This window comes from Microcaecilia unicolor, chromosome 4, assembly GCF_901765095.1.
Source record: "Microcaecilia unicolor chromosome 4, aMicUni1.1, whole genome shotgun sequence".
NCBI classification, from domain to species: Eukaryota; Metazoa; Chordata; class Amphibia; order Gymnophiona; family Siphonopidae; genus Microcaecilia; species Microcaecilia unicolor.
In genome coordinates, this window is record NC_044034.1 from 172729015 (window position 1) to 172751741 (window position 22727).

At 40.7% G+C, this 22727-nt stretch overlaps 1 protein-coding gene across 2 annotated transcripts in view; it reads left to right on the plus strand.

The window, feature by feature from the left end:
• The window catches only part of DKK3 (dickkopf WNT signaling pathway inhibitor 3), an 84437-nt gene that overhangs the window by 13185 nt on the left and 48525 nt on the right, over nt 1-22727 (plus strand). For both annotated transcript variants that reach the window (XM_030200976.1, XM_030200977.1), the window contains exon 4: nt 5343-5426. In XM_030200976.1, the coding sequence (XP_030056836.1) occupies nt 5343-5426 (84 nt within the window). The remainder of the gene's footprint in view (nt 1-5342; nt 5427-22727) is intronic.

Consider the following 22727-nt stretch of genomic DNA (forward strand, 5'->3'; position numbering starts at 1 on the left):
GAGAGTAATCCAGGCACAGGCAGAGTCAGTAGGCAGGCAGCAGACACGAGAGTAATCCAGGTACAGGCTAAGTCAGCAACGAAGAACAAAGTAGAGGAGAAGCACACTACTGAGCAAATAACACCTACCAAAGTAGAAGCCGAAGCAAGGAGTCTAGGGAGAACTCAGCTGATAAAGTGCTGGCGTCTGACATCAGCAGGGAGAAGGGGCACAGCCATAGGACAAGAGCAGGGGAAGGAGGTAAGAGAAGACCAAGAAGAGAGAAGCAAGGGAAGCCAGGCAGAGGAAGAGCAGACCCAGGTGGGTGGAAGCAAAGTAATCAAGGAACCTGGAAGCCAGGCAGAGAGAGAGAGCAGAGCCAGGTGCATGAAATCAAAGCCATCAAGGAGCCTTTAGCCAGAGAAGAACTACACACACGGCTCAGGGCTGTGCCAATCAAGTGTGCGTGTCGATGGGACCCTGAGCAGCCTGAGGACGCCACTTGCGTTGAGGTAGGGGACATGACATGTTGGAAAGCAGTTCTTCCTATTTTTGACTCAAAGCGCTTAAGAAGGTTGGTTCTTGAGCCTGGACAGTAGTTATTCTAAACTTGGGCAGCTTGGTACTATAGTACTGTCATTAGATACCTTGCAGACATGAAGTAACAGTGAACTCGAGATTAAAAAAATAATTGATTCAAGAATGCTAATTCTGTGCTGGGGAATAAAAGGTACATTTCCCTACAGTGCAACCTCCAATATTCTACTAAATTTAACTTCTGAATAACTGAATCCGATACCTGCAGAGCTTTGGTAAAATACAAGGATTTAAGAAGAGAGCAGTTGATAATGGTAGGTTATCTCAAAAGTACATAAGTATTGCCATACTGGGAAAGGCCAAAGGTCCATCAAGCCCAGCATCCTGTTTCCAACAGTGGCCATTCCAGGTCACAAATACCTGGCAAGATCCCCAAAAAGTACAAAACATTTTATACTGCATATCCCAGAAATAGTGGATTTTCCCCTAGTCCATTTAATAATGGTGCATGGACTTTTCCTTTAGGAAGCCGTCCAAACCTTTTTTTAAACTCCACTAAGCTAACTTGCCTTTACCACATTCTCTGGCAACGAATTCCAGAGTTTAATTACACATTGTGTGAAGAAAGCTTTTCTCCGATTCATGTTAAATTTACTACATTGTAGCTTCATCGCATGCCCCCTAGTTGTAGTATTTTTGGAAAGCGTAAACAGACGCTTCACATCTACCCGTTCAACTCCACTCATTATTTTATAGACCTCTATCATATCTCCCCTCAGCTACCTTTTCTCCAAGCTGAAGAGCCCTAGCCACTTCAGCCTTTCCTCATAGGGAAGTCGTCCCATCCCCTTTATCATTTTAGTCGCCCTTCTCTGCACCTTTTCTAATTCCACTATATCTTTTTTGACATACGGCATCCAGAACTGAACACAATATTCAAGTTGCGGTCGCACCATGGAGCGATACAGAGGCATTATAACAAGATCCCTTTCTTGGTCTGTGACTCCTAACTTGGAACCTTGCATGACGTAGCTATAATTCGGGTTCCTCTTTCCCACATGCATCACATTGCACTTGCTCACATTAAAGTCATCTGCCATTTAGACGCCCAGTCTCCCAGTCTCGTAATATCCTCTTGTAATTTTTCATAATCCTCCTGCGATTTGTTTACAGATTTAACGACTGAATAACTTTGTGTCATCAGCAAATTTAATTACCTCACTAGTTAGTCCCATCTCTAGGTCATTTATAAATATGTTAAAAAGCAGCGGTCCCAGCACAGACCCCTGGGGAACCCCACTACCCTTCTCCATTGAGAATACTGACCATTTAACCCTACTCTGTTTTTTTATCTTTTAACCAGTTTTTAATCCAGAATAGAACACCATCTCCTATCCCATGACTCTCCAATTTCCTCTGGAGTCTTTCATGAGGTACTTTGTCAAACGCCTTCTGAAAATCCAGATACACAATATCAACCGGCTCCCCTTTATCCACATGTTTGTTCACCCCTTCAAAGAAATGTAGTAGATTGGTGAGGCAAGATTTTCCTTCACTAAATCCATGTTGACTTTGTCTCATTAATCCATGCTTTTGAATATGCTCTGTAATTTTGTTCTTTATAATAATCTCTACCATTTTGCCCAGCACCGACGTCAGACTCACTGGTCTATAATTTCCCGGATCTTCTCTGGAACCTCTTTTAAAAATCGGCGTTACATTGGCCACCCTCCAATCTTCTGGTACCACGCTCGATTTTAAGGATAAATTACATATTACTAACAATAGCTCCGCAAGCTAATTTTTCAGTTCTATCAGTACTCTGGGATGAATACCATCTGGTCCAGGAGATTTGCTACTCTTCAGTTTGTAGAACTGCCCCATTACATCCTCCAGGTTTACAGAGAATTCATAAGATTCTCTGACTCGTCAGCTTCGAATACCATTTCTGGCACCGGTATCCCACCCAAATCTTCCTTGGTGAAGACCGAAGCAAAGAATTAATTTAATCTCTCCACTACGGCTTTATCTTCCCTGATTGCCTCTTTTACTCCTCGGTCATCTAGTGGTTCAACCGATTCGTTTGCCGGCTTTCTGCTTTTAATATACCTAAAAAAATTTTTACTATGTGTTTTTGCCTCCAACGCAATCTTTTATTCGAAGTCCCTCTTGGCCTTCCTTATCAGCGCTTTGCATTTGGCTTGACATTCCTTATGCTGTTTCTTATTATTTTCAGTCGGTTCCTTCCATTTTCTGAAGGATTTTCTTTTAGCTCTAATAGCTTCCTTCACCTCACTTTTTAACTACGCCGGCTGTCGTTTGGTCTTCCGTCCTCCTTTTTTAATACACGGAATATATTTGGCCTGGGCTTCCAGGATGGTGTTTTTGAACAGCATCCATGCCTGATGTCAATTTTTGACCCTTGCAGCCGCTCCTCCAAGTTTTTATTTTCACCGTTTTTCTCATTTTATCATAGTCTCCTTTTTTAAAGTTGAACGCTAACGTATTTGATTTCCTATGTATACTTACGTCAAAGCTAATATCAAATCCAATCATATTATGATCACTGTTATCAAGCGGCCCCAGCACCATTACCTCCCACACCAGATCATGCGCTCCACTAAGGACTAGGTCTAGAATTTTTCCTTCTCTCGTTGGCTCCTGTACCAGCTGCTCCATAAAGCTGTCCTTGATTTCATCAAGGAATTTTACCTCCCTAGCATTCCCCGATATTACATTTACACAGTCACTATTATTATGTTGCCCAGTTTGTGTGCTTCCCTAATTTCCTTTAACATTTCTGCATCCGTCAGTTCATCCTGGCCAGGCGGACGGTAGTACACTCCTATCACTATCCTTTTCCCCTTTACACATGGAATTTCAATTCACAGTGATTCCAAGAAGTGTTTTGTTTCCTGCAGAATTTTCAATCTATTTGATTCAAGGCTCTCGTTAATATACAATGCTACCCCTCCACCAATTCGATCCACCCTATCACTACGATATAATTTGTACCCCGGTATGACAGTGTCCCACTGTTTATCCTCCTTCCACCAGGACTCAGAGATACCTATTATATCTAATTTTTCATTTAGTGCAATATATTCTAACTCTCCCATCTTATTTCTTAGGCTCCTGGCATTTGCATATAGACAATTCAAACTATGTTTGTTGTTCCTATTTACATCATGCTTAGTACTTGACAGTATTAATTTGCAATCTTTTGTCTGATTTTTATTTAAGGACACCTGATCTACTACGGTCTCTTTTGCAATCTTACTATCAGGATACCCTATCTTCCCTGTTTTGGTGATATCTTTGGAAGATACCTTATCCCGAACCATGTGCTTTTGAGCGACTGTCGGCCTTCCCCCGTTTCTAGTTTAAAAGCTGCTGTATCTCCTTTTTAATTGCTGACACCAGCAGCCTGGTCCCACCCTGGTTAAGGTGGAGCCCATCCTTTCGGAATGCGCTCCCTCTTCCCCAGAATGTTGCCCAGTTCCTAACAAATCTAAAACCCTCCTCCCTGCACCATCGTCTCATCCACGCATTGAGACTCCGGAGCTCTGCCTTTCATTTGGGCCCTGCGCGTGGAACAGTAGCATTTCAGAAAATGCTACCTTTGATGATCTGGATTTGAGCTTTCTACCTAAGAGCCTAAATTTGGTTTCCAGAACCTCTCTCCCACATTTTCCTATGTCATTGGTACCCACATGTACCAAGACAGCTGGCTGCTCCCCAGCACTATCTAAAATCCTATCTAGGTGACGCGTGAGGTCCGCCACCTTCGCACCAGGCAGGCAAGTCACCAGGCGATCCTCATGTCCACCAGCCACCCAGCTATCTATATGTCTAATGATCAAATCACCAACTAGAATAGCTGTCCTAACCTTTCCCTCCCGGGCAGCACTTGGAGACATATCCTCGGTGCGAGAGGATAGTACATCCCCTGGTGGGCAGGTCCTGGCTACAGGAGTACTTCCTGCTTCACTAGGGTGATGCTCTCCTTCTAGGAGACCTCCCTCCTCCACGGTAGCATAGGGGCAACCAGACTGGAGGTGGGACTTCTCTACAACATCCCTGTAGGTCTCCTCTATGTCTCCCTCAGCTCCACCAATCCCTGTAGGTCTCCTCTATGTACCTGTCTGTCTCCCTCAGCTCCACCAACTCTGCTACTTTAGCCTCAAGAGAACGGACATGTTCTCTGAGAGCTAGGAGCTATTTGCATCGGGCACACACATATGACATCTCACCAACTGGGAGATAATCATACATGTGACACTCAATGCAAAAGACTGGATAGCACCCATCTCGATGCTGGACTGTTGACTCCATCTTAGTATTTTTGAGTTTTTCAATAATTTAAAACCTGCTGCAGTATTAAGGATATTAGCCTAATATAAAAGTGTCTTTTAGCTTATATATTATATTGTATGATTTATTTAGTGTTTCCTTCTTAGATGGTAATGAAATGTATTTAAAACTCTGTAAGAGCACTCCTTGCTTGTTACCCTAATTACAATAACTGGCTATAAATGAAGAGTTGTCCTAGGGCTGGGCGGGTGTTGGGGAAGGGTGGGTGGGAAGACTAAACTAGATCCTGCAGTGCCTGCTAGATTCTATCTGTCAATGCTGTGGTACAAAGTTTTTAAAACTAAGTGAAAAAGACTATGGAAATTTTGCCTATCACTAACCTATAATTCGTCCTTTAAACCCCAATCTTTAAGTTCCCAAAGCACAAAGCAAAATAGTGTTCACTTACCAGAAAAATGTCCTCTTTTCTCGGAACTTCTCAATTTATCTTATTTCTCTTTTATCTTACTTAGCTGACAGATAACAAAACTGGATCCACCATCTATTCTGAAACAGTCATTACATCTATAAAAGGAGAAGACAACAAAAGGAACCAGGTGCGTTAACCTCCAGATTCTATATATGCAGCCGAATTTGGGCTCCCGAATTTGAGCATGGATCTCGGATCCATGCCCAAACATCTTAGTTAACAAGCTGTTAATAATTATTGAATTTAATTGGCGTTAATTGGGATTTGCGTGTGGATTTGCCTGTGCACTATTTTATAACGCAGCACATCTAAATTGTCTAGCGCACAACTGAAAAGGGGGCATAGGCAGATCAGGGGCATTATAAAAATTTAGGCACAGTGTTGTAGGATCATTTGTATGCACAATTACCATCAGTAGGGTGCAAGTGTTTTACACCAGGTTTCAGCAGTCATGTAAGTCCTCACGCCTAAAGTGGGGCACTGGAGTCGGCGCTAAGCACTATTTTATAAAGGGTGCTGGCGTGGACTGCCCTTTATAGAAAACGAGTTTAGCACGGATCTTTCCGGCATCTATCTTTGGGTGCCATTTACCGAATCCAGCCCTAAATGTATAAATACCCCAGGACAACATAGCAGACCATTTGTGAATGCCTTCCTGCCCCCTGTTGGGATAGAGGTGGCCATTTTATAATTAAATATTTGTTTCAACCTTATCAGTACTTCTTTCCAGAGGACGTGAGAGAGTTAATACTGTGGGTGGTATATATTTCAAAATGAAGCCAAACTTCTCAGGAAGTAGGTGTGGCTTATTTTCTGTTTTTGTTTTCATTGGTGGCTGCTCTTTGCTGCAAGTTATCACGGCAGCGCCTCATTTTCAGAAAGGAAGCTTGTGCGGGTAGGGGGTTCTATGCTATATGAGAGTGGCAACAGAAGACTTCAGTGATACAGGGCACTAGAAAATTAGTTGATGAAGGGTTACAATAATTACAATAAAGAGGAAAAATATTTCATTTTTAGAAATACATTCTGCTCCTTAAATGTTGGTCATGATTGGATTTGCACTGGGAACTTTGGACTTAGTGGCGGGCTTTATCCCATAGAAGTTCCTGTAACTTTTTCTTTGAAAAATGTAGTTTGATGCCCTTTATAGCATAGTTTGACTATTATTTGTTGATGTTAGTGTCGGATTACTGTGTTAGAACTTCTCTTTTTTTTGTAATATCACTTAAACTGTGAGATTGGTCGTTTTTGCCCTCTTTTTCTGGTTTAAGGAAATTTCAGGCCACAAAGTCCCTTGTTGCTGTAGATAAATAGCAAATAGAGAGATCGGTGTTCTTAGCAGGTCTTCAGCAAATTGCTAAGATTAAAGGATAAGGGGTTGCTCTTCTGTTATTGTGTTCTCGTGGTATTTATGGGTGGGCTGTAACTTTGTTTATCCATCTTCAAGGTGATTCTCTAGAATTAAGATGCGTTGATTGTATTTTCCTGTGGTTATTCTTTGTAATTTACTTAGTTTCAAGTAAACTTGTTTTATTAGTTTCAGGCTTAATATTTACTGTAGTCAAATAGATTTGTGCAGTGGTTCTCAGCCTCTCATGTGCCATTGGCACAAGATATCATATGTACCCTCATCTTCACTGGTATTTAGAATCCACATTATGTAGATTAAAGGTCAACAGAAAAAGTAGAAATACATATAATTCAACACCTTTCCTTATATAACAAATGTGTCATTTAATAGTATAAGCTTCAGTTAAACAAAGACTGAAAATCTGTGTGTTCTCAAGAGAAGCTTCCTGATTCAGCACTGTTGTGTAGAATTTTCATAGTCGTATAAGGCAACATTCCATGATTATGGCAAGGTGACAGAGGTGCGAATTACTTTAATAATTGCATACAGAACATAATGTGGCATAGCCAACCCTTTGCTTGGAACTTCATTGAATGAGAGCAAAGCCAGTGATGAACTGGGGTCTATGGCACTAGACCAGGAATGATATGTTCCGATACATTTGCATTGGCTTCCCATTAGGGCCAGGATTGTATTCAAACTCTTGTGCTCTCATAATTCAGATTTTGTATAGTATTTCCCCAAACTACATGTTGTCCCTTGTTACTTTGCCTTCTCACAGTTCAATCTTTGGTGCAAGAGACTACCTGCATCTTCATTTTCCTGACTGAAAGAAAATAGTTTATAAATCTATATATTCAGCTACTTTTTTATACCACGGTACTAAATGGTGGAATTCCTTGCTGAAAAATAGAAGATCTCAACATGATTACTTGGTTTTTTTTTAAAGTGTTTGAAATCTTTCCTTTTCAAAACATTTCTGTCAATTGATCCTGGTGCCTAATCGCCCCCCTTCCATTCTCCCCATTATGCTTTATTATTGAATTTGTTATATATTTACGATTCTTTCCTTATTGATGTGTGGGTTTATGTATTTTGTTTCATATTTTGTAATGACTTCTTTTTAGCTTCTTAGCTACATTGAACTCAGAATTGTGGAGGGAAAATATAGGAAATAAATAAATGAACATGGGCGGACCAGCTGGGCCTTATGGTCCTCCTCTGACATATTTATTCTTATATCTATATTTAATACTGATGCACATTCCCAGTAAAGCTGCAGTACCACTTGTTACAATGAAAAACGTTCCTCACAATACAGAATGCTCTTCTGGTCATGGGTGGCTAATCATTTCGCTATTGGTTTTCCATTGGTTCCTGTGTGTGGCTGGATATGTCTCAAACAGATCCTAGAAGTGCAGTAAAATATCGGCGTTGGTCGTCCCTGAACCTTTACCTGTGACTTCATGTTTTTTGCTCTAATCATGTTAGGCTGGACTTTGCTGGGTGTGAATGATCACACTTTATTCTAGGATAAAGGTCATGCCTTTTATTCTACTGTTTTTTTAGCTTTTTAAAATGTTTCTCCTCTTTTCAGGTCTTGCTACCTGCATATTTTCCTGGCAGTTATTATAGTGATTTTTTTCTGGTATTATCTGGTCATCTGATGGAGCAGGTTATGGAACCCTAGGACTTTATCTGGGGATGGAGCACATTTGTAATGAAATGGGGTGGGATTCTGCAGCTTGGAAAAGAGAAGAGTGAGAGAGGATGTGATAGAAGCCTATAAAACTGTGAATGGGGTTGAACAGTTTTAGTCATTCAGGACTAGGGGACACCACAAAACTAGAAGGTACAGATGTAAAACTAATTGAAGAAAGTGTTTGTTTTAAACTGAACGAACAATCAAGCTGTAGAATTTGTTGCCAGAGGACGTAGCCAAGACATCAAATATAGCTGGTTTTTAAAAGGGGTTTGGAAAAGTCCCTAGAGGAAAAGTCCACAAATAATTTTAGCTAGATAGATTTGCGAAAGCCACCATTTATCCTTTGGGGTGAGCAGCAAGGAATTGCTCTACTCTGTGGGATCTGCTAGTTTGATGGCTATGGCTTATTGATTTTTATAAGGAAACAGCAGGGCAAGCGATCCACAAGATCCAAAACAGCGGTATGAAAGGAGCAAATCACACAAGAAAAGATCCTTTAATAAATGCTTTATTCATGTGAGGTCCATAAAAAAAAGCCCAACACTGGCCATGGTTCACCCACTCAAGGGCTGTGTCAGGGGCTAATCAAGCAGTGTTTACAAGCAACTTTACCTCCTTGGTAACTGCTCAGTTACTTTAGCCCCTGATGCAGAGCTTGCGTGGGCGAAACACGGCCAGCGTTGGGTTTTTTTGTAGACCTCACTTGAGTAAAGTATTTCTCATAGGACCTTTTCCTGTGTGATTGCTCCTTTCATACTGCTGTTATTGATTTTATAATCAGCCTGGACCAAAGCGGCACTCAACTTTCATGTACACAAATTAAGGTATCATAAAAATATATATAATCAAGAAATGCAAACATATAAAAACATTACATAAATTGCCATTTCCACAGGTATTTCCTGATGACTTGGGTTAGCCATTGTTGGAGACAGGATGCTGGACTCAATGAACCTTTGATGTTGGGCTCAATGAACCTTTGATCTAACACAACATGGCATGTCTTATGTTCTTATATTGGTTTTGCTCAATTCACCATGACTCATATTTAGTTTTCATGCTGTGATATTACCTTTGGAGAAACTGGTTTTATGAACAGCAGCTGGTTCTCTGGAACTAATCCCCCTGATTCACCAGTGAGAGTCAGTCTAGATGATGCAAACAGATTAGTTGCGGCTGATTTCCCTGGTGCCAGCGGGGCAGAAGAATTGAGACCTGCTTGTTGATACAGGCATAACAGCAGGATACTAAGCAGTTTTCCTACTGGAATTAGTTACATGGCTTTAACAAAACATTGAATGCAAGTTTAATTTCTTTTTTTGAAGCAAGCTTTAAAACATTAAGTATGTGTAAATCCCCCATGTAAGAAATGCATAAGCCCTGGTAACGTCTGCAGTGTTTCCCATCATTATTAGCAATCATGGTTTTGAAAGAAAAGAGACCTGACTGAACCATTTAGGGACCTAATCAGAACCACAAGCATGTTCCCCCCCCCCCCATGAATCTTGGTTTTGCATCTTGTGTCTTATCATCATAAGCTATATTTATATTCAAGTTGTATCATAAGCATTACAAAAAAGGACTCACACTCCAGGCTAGATGGAACTTTTGACTCAGGGGCAGACTTGTGCACAGCTGTGTGAAAAGTACCAGTACAATTCTTTTAGCCAGCCACTATTTCCAAGGGAGACCATTCTTGAATACTGGTCTTCTCCCTTCCTCCCCTAACACACTGAGGGAGTTCCAGGTAGTTCTTTACAGTAACACCAGATGTCTTCAGTTGAACATAAGAATAGCCATACTGGGTCAGACCAGTGGTCCATCTAGCCCAGTATCCTTTTTCTAACAGTGGCCAATCAGGTCAGAAGTACCTGAAAGAATCCCAGATAGTAGCAAGATTCTATGCCATAGATCTCCAGGGCAAGCAGTGGCTTCCCTCACGTCTATCTGCAGAATATGGACTTTCCCTCCAAGTACTTGTCCAAACCTTTTTTTATTTAAACCAGATATGCTAACTGCTATAACATCTTCTGGCAATGAGGTCCAGAGCTGAACTATTCATGGAGTGAACAAATATTTCCTCCTATTCGTTTTAAAAGTATTACCATGTAACTTCATTGAGTGTCCCCAGGCCTTTGTACCCTTTTGAAAGAGTAAAAAATCAATTTACTTTTACCCGTTCTACACCACTCAGGATTTTGTAGACCTCAATCATATTCTCCCTCAGTCCTCTGTTTTCCAAGTTGAAGAGCGCTAACCTCTTTAGCCGTTCCTCATATGAGAGGAATTCCATTCCCTTTATCATTTTGATCTCTCTTCTTTGAATCTTTTCTAATTCCGTTATCTCTTTTGAGATACAATGTCCAGAATTGCATTCGCCATGGAGTGATACATAGGCATTATAATATTCTTTTGTCTGTTTTGGATCCCTTTCCTGATAATTCCTAGCATCCTGTTGGCTTTTTTGACCACCACTGCAGAAGATTTCACCGTATTGTCTACAATGACATCAGATGCATTTCTTGGGTGCTGACTCCTGAGGTGGACCCTTCCTGTCCCATGGCTTTTTAATTTTCTCAGGAGTGTTCCATAAAGGACTTTATCAAAAGCTTTCTGAAAATCTAGATATACTACATCAACCGGCTCACTTTTATCCACATGTTTTATTCACACCTTCAACGATTTCAAGTTCAAGTTTTGATATTTATTATCCTGCTGTGTGGACAAGCCATCTAGGTGGCTTACAGTCTATATAAAGAGGGGTGGAAAAGGTGATTCCTCATAAGACAGAAAGTAATAGGGAAGGAGGGGCAGAACTCCATTAGTGATATGAAAGGGGAGGATGAACAAAATGTAAGCTCAAATTGTCTTACAAATTGGTGAGGCATGACGTCTCTTGACTCTGTTCCATTAAACCATGTTTGTCTATGCACGCAGTAGTTGTATTCTTTATAATAGTTACCACAATTGTGCCTGGCACTGAAGTTGGGCTTACCAGTCTGTAATTTCCTGCATCACCCCTGGAATCCTTTTTAAAGATCAGTGTTAAATTGGCCATCCTACAATCTTCAGGTACTATGGATGATTTCAATGACAGATTACAGGTCACTAATAGGTCAGCAATTTCATGTTTCGAGTTTTTTTCAGTACCCTGGGGTGCTTAGCACCCAGTCCAGGTGATTTGCTACTTTTTAATTTGTTGACGTAGCTCAGTACGTCTTCCAGGTCTCACTGAGATTTCTTTCAGTTCCTCCTCATCATCACTCTTGAAAGCCATTTCTGGTTCAGGTAGATCTCTTACATCATCATCACTAAAGAGCGGAACAAAGAATTCATTGTCTCTCCACTATGGCCTTGTCCTTCCTGAGTGCCCCTTTTGCTTCTTCATGATCAAGCAGTTCCACACATTCCTCACAGGCTTTCTGCTTCTGATGTACTATTACTACGAGTTTTTGCTTCTGTGGCAAGTTTCGCTTCCTATTCTCTCTTTGCTTTCTTTATCAATGCTTTGCATCTAACTTGCCAGTGCTTATGTTGCTGCTTATTTTCTTCATTTGGATCCTTTCTCCGTTTTTTGAAAGATGTTCTTTTGGCTTTAATAGCCTCTTTCACTTCACCTTTTAACCATGCTGGCTGTCGTTTCCTCTTATTTCTATCTTTATTAATATGTAGAATACATCTGATCCGGGCTTCCAAGATGGCATTTTTAAACAGTGCTATGCTGGATTTAAAGTCCTAATTTAGCTTCTTTTTAACCATTTTTCTCATTTTATCATAGTTGCCCTTTTGAAAATTAAATGCTGATACAGTAGATTTCCTTAGTGACTTTACTCAAGACATTAGCTCAGATTTGATCCTGTTACGATTACTGTTTCCCAGTGGACCCAAACTGGCCTGTGGCATTTTGCTAGAGGAGCGGCCTGCTGCTTGAAGGCAGAAGAATGATTTAAACCTAAGAAAGAAAAATCCAGAAAGAATTCCCCATCATGAATATAATCTTAGGAGCTAGCTCTGTAGGTACTGAGCATCCAATAGAGTAAGCTCCTTTATTGCATCCAGGGAGGGGTAATACATTGTGGAGTGGAGTGGAGGATAGGCCTAGTGGTTAGGGTGGTGGACTTTGGTCCTGAGGAACTGAGTTCGATTCCCACTTCAGGCACAGGCAGCTCCTTGTGACTCTGGGCAAGTCACTTAACCCTCCATTGCCCCATGTAAGCCGCATTGAGCCTGCCATGAGTGGGAAAGCGTGGGGTACAAATGTAACAAAAATTTTAAAAAAATTGTATTGGTGCTTCCAATCATTTAGAAATGTTGACGCCTATGAATAGAATACAGTGGTGGTTGGCAGGGTCATAACTAGGGGTGGGTGAAGAGAGCTGCCAACCAGGACACAAAGCTCCTTGAATGTAAGCATGGGCTGTCAAGGATAGAAAACCAAAAAGTGTGTTAGTCTCTCACCTATTTGATAGGGGGTAGGGTGGGGAATAAGGATGTGGATGGAGCAGAGAGTGAGGTAATCAGCTGCCTTCTCCCCTTCACCCTTTCCCTACCTGCCTGTTCCCTTCTGTGCTTTTAATTTTTTTCTATTTTTTTAACTTGTTTTAATTGTTGTACACTGCAGAGACGCCATGCATGGATGTGTTGCGGTATATCAAGCATTGTAAATTAAATACATTTGTATTCATTGTGTGTATGCTGAACCTGACTGCCTGGGTGTGCCCCAAGGACTGGGTTGAGAACTGGGTTGAGAGGTTTTGTGGTAGTTACTGAGGGTTTTCCAGCAACACATTCTACAATAAGAACATGACGTGATGAGCTAAAACCTGTTTCAAGATGCATGAAGTTAATGTGGCCAAAGGTTTTCCAACCAGATTGGACTCACATTGTACTCACTAGCACTAGATATGATAGTGCCTGATATTTATTTATTTAATTTATTGAAAATAATCTCTGGTCAGCCAGTCTGAACAGCTTGGTCTTGGCAGATTCTCTATCGTCAAAGAAAGCTGGCCACCAAATGTATTGCTTTTAAATAGTCCATTGTCCAGGGTAATGAGGTCTTTCCCTTACTGATCTGTAAGTTGGATGGATCTGGCTTTTAGCTGTGAAATGCAGAGTAACTTCTTGAAGCTGAAAATGTGTGACAAGATGGATTTACACATTAGGTCTGGGATTTATCTGACCATTCAGCCCTTTGCCTAAATCCTGGGCACTAAGCCAGTGCTGTCACTGTAATCCAGTGCTTGGGAGGTGCTACATTATTAAGAGATGCCATGTATTCCCAGAACCACATTCCATTCCTCAACTTGAATCACAGACTGACTGGCATTAATAAAAGTATTGGAGCAGTGTCCAGGGACCATGTTGCATCACTTCATCATATAGATAATTAACTGAGAGGGAAAATGATAGAGGTTGAAAAATCATAAGTGGTGAAGGACCCATTAATAGAGAGTGACTTGAGAAATTTGTATATGTTGTGGACGAGCTCTGTAATACATTTTGAATGTGTTTGATGCAAGGTGCCCTAGAAACATTTCATTTCAATTATTTATCCTTTTTCAAAACATACTAACAGCAGTAGGAGTCAGTCATGTTATGACACTGGCAAGTAACAGATTTAAAACAAATCTAAGAAAGTCAGCACAAAAGCTGTGGATGTGTTTGCTGGAGGATGTTGTCAAGGCTAGCAGAATAGCAGGATTTAAATACATTTGGGCAAGTTCTTAGGAGTGGGGTCTATTTAACAATTATTAGTCATATCAGTGGTGAAAATTCACAAGTTACATTTGGGAGTGAGCAACAGGGAATGATAGTCCCTTCAGGATCTACCAAATATATTCCACGTATTAAAAAAGGAGGACGGAAGACCAAGACTGCCGGCATGGTTAAAACTGAGGTGAAGAAAGCTATTAGAGCTAAAAGAAAATCCTTCAGAAAATGGAAGAAGGAACTGACTGAAAATAATAAGAAACAGCACAAGGAATGTCAAGTCAAATGCAAAGCGCTTATAAGAGGGACTTTGGCAAAAAGATTGCGTTGGAGGCCAAAACACATAGGAAATTGTTTTTTAGGCATATTAAAAGCAGGAAGCCGGCAAAAGAATCGGTTGGATCGCTAGATGACCAAGGAGTAAAAGGGGCGCTGAGAGAAGACAAAGCCATAGCGGAGAGATTAAATGAATTCTTTGCTTTGAGCTTCATTGAGGAAGATTTGGGTGGGATACCAGTGCCAGAAATGGTATTTGAAGCTGACAAGTCGGAGAAACAATTAATTCTCTGTAAACCTGGAGGATGTAATGGGGCAGTTCTCCAAACTGAAGAGTAGCAAATCTCCTGGACCGGATGGTATTCATCCCAGAGTACTGATAGAACTGAAAAATGAACTGGTGGAGTTATTGTTAGTAATATGTAATTTATCCTTACAAACGAGTGTGGTACCGCAAGATTGGAGGGTGGCCAATGTAATGCCAATTTTTAAAAAAGGTTCCAGAGGAGATCCGGGAAATTATAGAATGGTGAGTCTGACGTCGGTGCCGGGCAAAATGGTAGAGACTATTATAAAGGACAAAATTACAGAGCATACTCAAAAGCATGGATTAATGAGACATTCAACATGGATTTAGTGAAGGGAAATCTTGCCTCACCAATCTACTACATTTCTTTGAACGGGTGAACAAACGTGGATAAAGGTGAGCTGGTTGATATTATGTATCTGGATTTTTAAGAGGCGTTTGTTGAAGTACCTCATGAAAGACTCCGGAGGAAATTGGAGAGTCATGGGATAGGAGGCAGTGTTCTATTGTGGATTAAAAACTGGTTAAAAGATAGAAAACAGAGAGTAGGGTTAAATGGTCTATATTCTCAATGGAGAGGGGTAGTTAGTGGGGTTCCCCAGGGGTCTGTGCTGGGACCGCTGCTTTTTAACATATTTATAAATGACCTATAGATGGGAGTAACTAGTGAGGTAATTAAATTTGCTGATGACAGAAAGTTATTCAAAGTCATTAAATCGTGAGAGGATTGTGAAAAATTACAAGAGGACCTTACGAGACTGGGCGTCTAAATGGCAGATGACATTTAATGTGAGCAAGTGCAAAGTGATGCATGTGGGAAAGAGGAACCCGAATTATAGCTATGTCATGCAAGGTTCCACGTTAGGAGTCACGGACCAAGAAAGGGATCTAGGTGTCTTCGTTGATGATACATTGAAACCTTCTGCTCAGTGTGCTGCTGCGGCTAAGAAAGAAAGTAGAATGTTAGGTATTATTAGGAAAGGAATGGAAAACAAAAATGAGGATGTTATAATGCCTTTGTATTGCACCATGGTGCGACTGCACCTCGAATATTGTGTTAAATTCTGGTCACTGTATCTCTAAAAAGATATAGTGGAATTAGAAAAGGTGTAGAGAAGGACGACGAAAATGATAAAGGGGATGGGACAACTTCCCTATGAGGAAAGACTAAAGTGGCTAGTGCTCTTCAGCTTGGAGAAAAGGCGGCTGAGGGGAGATATGATAGAGGTCTATAAAATAATGAGTGGAGTGGAACAGGTAGATGTGAAGCATCTGTTTATGCTTTCCAAAAATACTAGGACTAGGGGGCATGCAATGAAGCTACAATGTAGTAAATTTAAAACGAATCAGAGAAAATATTTTATTCACTCAATGTGTAATTAAACTCTGGAATTCGTTGCCGGAGAATGTGGTAAAGGTGGTTAACTTAGTGGAGTTTAAAAAAGGTTTGGACGGCTTCCTAAAGAAGAAGTCCATAGACAATTATTAAATGGACTTGGGGAGAATCCACTATTTCTGGGATTAGCAGTATAGAATGTTTTGTACTTTTTGGGGGGATCTTGCCAGGAATTTGTGACCTGGATTGGCCACTGTTGGAAACAGGATGCTGGGCTTGATGGACCTTTGGTTTTTCCCAGTATGGCAATACTTCTGTAAGAGACCTGTATTGACTGCTGCTGAAGATGCGATACTAGGCTCAGTGGACTCATAGTCTGATCACACAGCACTTTCTGTGTTGTCATGTCTTTAACTGTTTACTGGATTTAGTTCAGGTGCAGTAGGTATTTCCATGATGCCAGAGGGCTTGCACTATACATTTGTACCTGCGACAATGAAGGGTTACTCAGGGAGCGTGAATGGGGATTGAACCCTAGCTTCGTGGTTCACACCCACTGTTCTAACTTGTAGGTATTTCTCTGTGGGATGTGGAGTGAAAGGTCCAGAAGGGATCTTGAGGTCAGTTAGTGGCATAGCCACATGGGGGCCTGGCCAACTCCAAAACTGAGGTATGGTTTGCTGCTTTAGCTGGCAGGGGTCCTTAAGCATGCCAGCAGAAGCCCTGGGTATATAGGTGTGCATGGGCAAAAGTTTGTGCCCCCCCCCCCCCCCCAATAATCTGAGGTCTGGCAACATGCCTGAGGTCAGTATGGGTTAGAAAACCCATTTTGAGTTACAAAATAAAGCCCAGGTTGATATATCTGCCTTTATTTAGATTACGTAGTAACATAGTAGATGATGGCAGAAAAAGACCTGCATGGTCTATCCAGTCTGCCCAACAAGACAAATTAGAATTGTTTATATAAAAAAAGAAATGACAAATCTATTTCTAGTTTGTTTATTTGACATTTGTATCCCACATTATCCCGAACAAGCTAAGGTTCAATGTGGCTTACATTCAAGAAAAACATAAAAAATGTGATAAATGATTAACATCTTAGGAATAATTGAGTGTTTTTCATGAAGCTAGGCTAGAGTATTGGTTAAGTTAAAAACAAATGAGAGATGGCAACATTAGTTTATTGTCTTTTGATAAGATGTGTACTTAATAGAAAAGCCTTTTGTAGTTTACGAAATCTCAGATAATCTTCTAAGTACCTTAATTGCTTGGGTAGTTGCATAGTAGTAACATAGTAGATAGCAGCAGATAAAGACCTGTATGGTCCATCCAGTGTGCCCAACAAGATAATCATTTCATATGGTATATATACCTGTTCTTGATTTATCCTTGCCATTTTTAGAGCATCAACCGTAGAAGTATGCCCCGGCACTGGCCTTGTTCTAAAATTTCTGATGTTGTCAAAAGCCCCTGAAAAGTTCTACTCCTGTCCACCCAAATCTAATTCAGCCTCCATCAGGGCACAGACTGTAGAAGTCAGCCCAGCACTGTCTTTCCTACCTAATCTCCCCTAAGCTTCTTTGGATCCGATCCTTCTAAACAGGATTCCTTTGTGTTTGTCCAATGCATTTTGGACCGTTTTCATGTCCACTACGTCCTGTTGGAGGGCATTCCAGGCATCTACCACCCTCTCAGTGAAAAAATACTTCCTGATATTATTCCTGAGTCTCCCCCCTTTCAACTTCATTTAATGCCCTCTAGTTCTACCATCTTCCCGTCTCTGGAAAAGGTTTGTTTGTGAATGAATACCTTTCAAATTAATATTTGAACGTCTGTATCACATCCTCCCTGTTTCTCTCTTCCTTCTGGGTGTACATGTTTAGGTCAGCAAGCCTCTCCATGTGTGTCTTGTTATGTAAACCCCCTTCCATTTTTGTTGCTTTTCTCTGAACCACTTCAAATCTTTTTACATCCTTTGTAAGATAAGGCCTCCAAAACTGAACCAGTACCCCAAGTGGGGCCAAGTTCTGTCTAAAAATCAGTGTGACATTGTGCAGGGTCTTACATTCAGTGATGTCTTCCACATTCACAAGGTCGGGTGCCGTTACTGCTGAATGGATGTGCCACACCAGGAATGGGCTGAAAGGCTTTCTCACTTTGCACAAAGTGGTGTTGTAGCCATGTTAATCCACTTTTAAAGGTAATATAGAAATAAATGAACACACAGAAAAGAAGATAAGATGATACCTTTTTTTATTGGGCTAACTTAATACATTTTATGATTAGCTTTTGAAGGTAACCCTTCTTCTTGAGATCAGAAATAAGCAAATGCTGGCAAATATCAGAATATATAAGTGAAACACAAAAACATTCCAATGACGGTGTCACAGGAAGAGGGTGGGGTGGGTTAGGTGAGAAACGGGGAGAGCAGGGTGGGTGAATTATCAAAACACTTCCAAAGCAAGTATAGCCACATCGAAAAAAAAAAAAAAACTAATTCCAAACCATCATTCTAAATGCTACCTAAAATCCATACACCTGAAAACCCTGGCAGACCAATTATATCTGGCAGGGGCGGATTGACCGTTCAGTTAACCGGGCAGTGCCCAAGGGCCCAGATGCTCTAGGGGGCCCAGTACAGAGGCTCTGCACAGTTGCCTGCCATCACTGCACATTACAGCCCTCCCCAGCGGTCCTATCTTGAAAGGCCCTGGTGGTCTAGTGGCCTCTGCGGGGTCAGGGAAGAATCCTAATCTTTCCTGCCTGGTGCCGCTGTGTTTTAAAAATGGCTGCCGAGACTTCCTGCAGCAGTCTTGCAAGACTACTGCAAGAAGTCTTGGCAGCCGTTTTGAAAATACGGTAGCACCGGCTCTGGGCACAGTAGTGATAGTGGGCAGGAAAGAGTGAGATTCTTTCCAGCCCCCGAAGAAGCCACCACCAGGGCCCTTTAAGTAGGATCCACTTGCAGGGGTCTGTAGTGTGTGGGAGGGGGTGGCAACTGTGCCGATGGGGGGAGGGGCTGTAATATGCGGGATGGGGGCATCAGGCAGTGGCTGGGGGGGGGGCCCGGTGACCTTTACTGTCTGGCTTCCCCGACCACTTTCAGTCCACCCCTGATAGCTGGTATTGGCACACTTACAGAGGAAATATCTAGACTTACAGAGGGGATTCTTAAACGCTTCATGCACAAGACAGACAGCTTCATACAAGACACCACAGACTTTCTGAACAAATTAAAAAAAACATGCAGCTACCACCGGGTACTCTTCTGGTCACTTTGCTTATTTCTGATCTGAAGCAGGGTTACCTTCAAAAGCTAACCGAAAAATGTATTAAGTTAGTCCAATAAAAAAGGTATCATCTTACTCTCTCCTTTCTATGTTTTAATTTATTTCTATTTATTCGCTTTGCACAGAAACTGTACAGTGCTCTCAACTTTGCCATCCAGTTAAAATTAATTATCTCCGCACGAGGCTGACTGGATTACTTTTTTTTCTGACAAGCCACTTGGCTGCTTTTCTCTGTTAATTACCCATACACTTCCAATCCTTCTCAGAAAATGAACAAATGAACAAATTATTTTCTGATCAAGCAAGGGAAAGGTCTAATCAGCAACTGTGTACTTATTCTAATTAGAAAATAATTTAATCTGTTTTGATTTGCTACCTTTCCCAAAATCCATAGGGCAAGTTACACGTAAACCACAAACAGATGTAAAAAGTTCTACTCCTGGGGTAGCTGGCTATGCCATGTCTTCCTAGAGGTGATCAGACCCCTGTGCTGCAGCAGGCAATGGTAGAAGCTTTTGGAGCTCACCCTGCAATGAATGAAAGTTTTGCTTCTGCTGGGACTGGAGTAACAACTTTGGCATTGAAGAGGTGTCTTTAACAAGGAGGTTTAATAGACAGCAATGGAAGTGAGCCTATCTAGTCCACTGTAAGCATGGAAGCCAGTTGGTTAATCTCTGTTTCCACTCCCCCGCGCAGCCGTCATCTTTAGTACACTCAAAACAAAGCAAGCAAACCTATGAGCTGCTGCATCCATGTTGTCGTTCTTTATTGTTGGTCCATCTGTAACAAGTCTAAAGCTGTTTCAATTGAATAGGCAGTGCCTTAAAAGATGAAGGACAAAAGATTTTTTTTTTTGTTTTACTTATTGGACAGCTTTTTAATTTATTTGAAAGTTTCCCATATGTAGATATAAATATCATGAAATAACAATTGAATATCACTAAAACAGTATTAAAAATTATTATAGCTGGTAGAAACAGCAATTTTAAACTCTGTATTTTGTGCTCATTTTTCTACACTAAAAACTAAATAAATAAATAAATACACTGTATACGCTACAGAAGGCCAAATTTTAGTGAAGATATCCTGTTTCCTGATGGGTTCATCTTAACTGTTGTTGTAATCTGCCTTGGGAAGCCTGGTGTTATAAAGATGATGGAATATATTGAAATTAAATGGAAGTAGAATTAAACTCTCCTTTCATTGGGGCACATGGAATCACATCTTCATCTGTTTTTGTATCCGTTTACCTGGATTATTCTGTTTTGAACATGTTGCAGGGGCAAGTGAGGGAAGGGAAATGGGACTTGATATACCGCCTTTCTGAGGTTTTTGCAACTACATTCAAAGCGGTTTACATATATTCAGGTACTTATTTTGTACCAGGGGCAATGGAGGGTTAAGTGACTTGCCCAGAGTCACAAGGAGCTGCAGTGGGAATCGAACTGCAGGTCCTTGTGACTCTGGGCAAGTGGTTTTATAAGTTCAAAATAAAAATAAATGTTTTGTTTCCTACAGATCTCTTTTGTTTAAACATAAATGGGCTGTAAGTCCAAAATGCAGCCCAATGTTTTTCTTATATTTTGTTCTTGTGATAACGTATACTGTGCCAGAACTGAAAACTCTTACCTCTATCTGGTCAATAATAAAAGGAGCTCATTGTGAACACTATCCACCCTAAAAGGTTGTTTTGTGGCTGTACATGAAGAATTGTGATATTGAATAAATAAGTGTATGTTTGTGTCCCTAGTCATGCATCCTAAGTTTGTATCATCCTTTCAACTTGAGTAGAGAGATATGGTAGCCATGTTAATCCACTTTTAAAGGTAATCATAGCAATAAAATAAATCATAGAAAAGAAGATGATACCTTTTTTATTGGACTAACAATACATTTTATGATTAGCTATAAGCAAATGTTGATAAATAACAGTATATATAAGTGAAACATCAAAGCATTCCAATGACAGTCTCACAGGAAGAAGGTTGGGTGGATTAGGTGAAAGACGGAGAGCTGGGTGGATGAGGGACAGGGAGATATGCATGGTGATAAGAGGGTGACAAAGCAGTTGAATTTTATGGTTTATAATGGGCTAGAAAACCCAGATATTTAAGTTGTCCTGTCTGGTGGGTGTCACCTAACCCACCCCACCTTCTTTCATTACTTATTTCTGATCTGATGAAGAAGGGCTACATTTGAAAGCTAATCATGAAATGTATTAAGTTAGTCCAGTAAAAAAAGGTATCATCTTCTTTTCTTTTCTATGTTTTATTTTATTTTATTGCTATTGATTACTTATAATCCTTTCAAGAAATACAATTAATCTTTTAACTTATTAGTGGAGCATAACCACAGAGGCATTGTATGGTCGCATTTTCAATATGGTAATACTAGGGCCCAGCTAAGGAACAGGTTATTTTGAGTTAGTCTTCACTGGACCAAACTTGCTTTCCTTGTGCCATCACTATCCAGCAGGATAGGCAGTGTTTTAAAAGGTGGAGGATAAAGGAATTTGTGGTTTTTTTTTTTTTCATTTATATCACACATTATCCCAAGCAAGGTCGGGTTCAATGTGGCTTACATTTGAAAATACAGTGAGCCAGAATAATAGAATTCAGTTATATCATGGGAACAAATAGATGGATATGTCTGAAACATTTAGCAAAGCTGAGATTAGCATATATACCCAACTGGGCATTTAAAAGTTTGTCCTTCGATGATACCACATGCTCAGAAATCCATTAGTATATAGGCAGTTATTCAAAGATTATCACATGCACATACCAGAATAGGCATCCATCACATTGCAAAAGTAAACAAGAACTTCTACAGAGTACATCCAAAATTTAATTTTTAATTCCTTATTTCTATATTCCAAAATTCCAGACAGCAGATGTACAGATCCATTTATTGCAGAAGCCGGTATGTTTGAAAATATAGTGAGATTAATAAAAATGCTACCAGTAATAAAGAACGACAATTTGGGTGCAGCAACTCATAGGTTTACTTTCTTTGTTTTGAGTGTAAGGGGATGACGGCTGCACGGGGAAGGGGAAACTTACTGACCTAATTGGTTTCAACATTTTGACGTCACTTGGTCTCTTGTCTATTAAACCTCCTTGGTCTCTAAGTTCTGATGGAGAAAATGTTTCCCTCCTGACCTGGAAGTGAATTGTGGTAGCAAGTAGGAGCTATTTGCCGGTGGTGCGAAGGGTGCTGCCTGAAGAGCTTCACAGGAGGAACTTCCTCCTTCCTCACATGATCTAGGGAAGCTGGAGTGATGTCATCTGGTGAGGAGGATGTAGGTAGAACTTTTGATTTGGGATAGGGGGGTTGGTTTTTAAAGCCTGATACTGTGACTTTGGAGTCCCTTTGGTACGTTATATTTGGACTGAACTCATCATTCAAGCTATTGCTGATGAATTGGTGAATGATGCTGCAACTCTTAGTT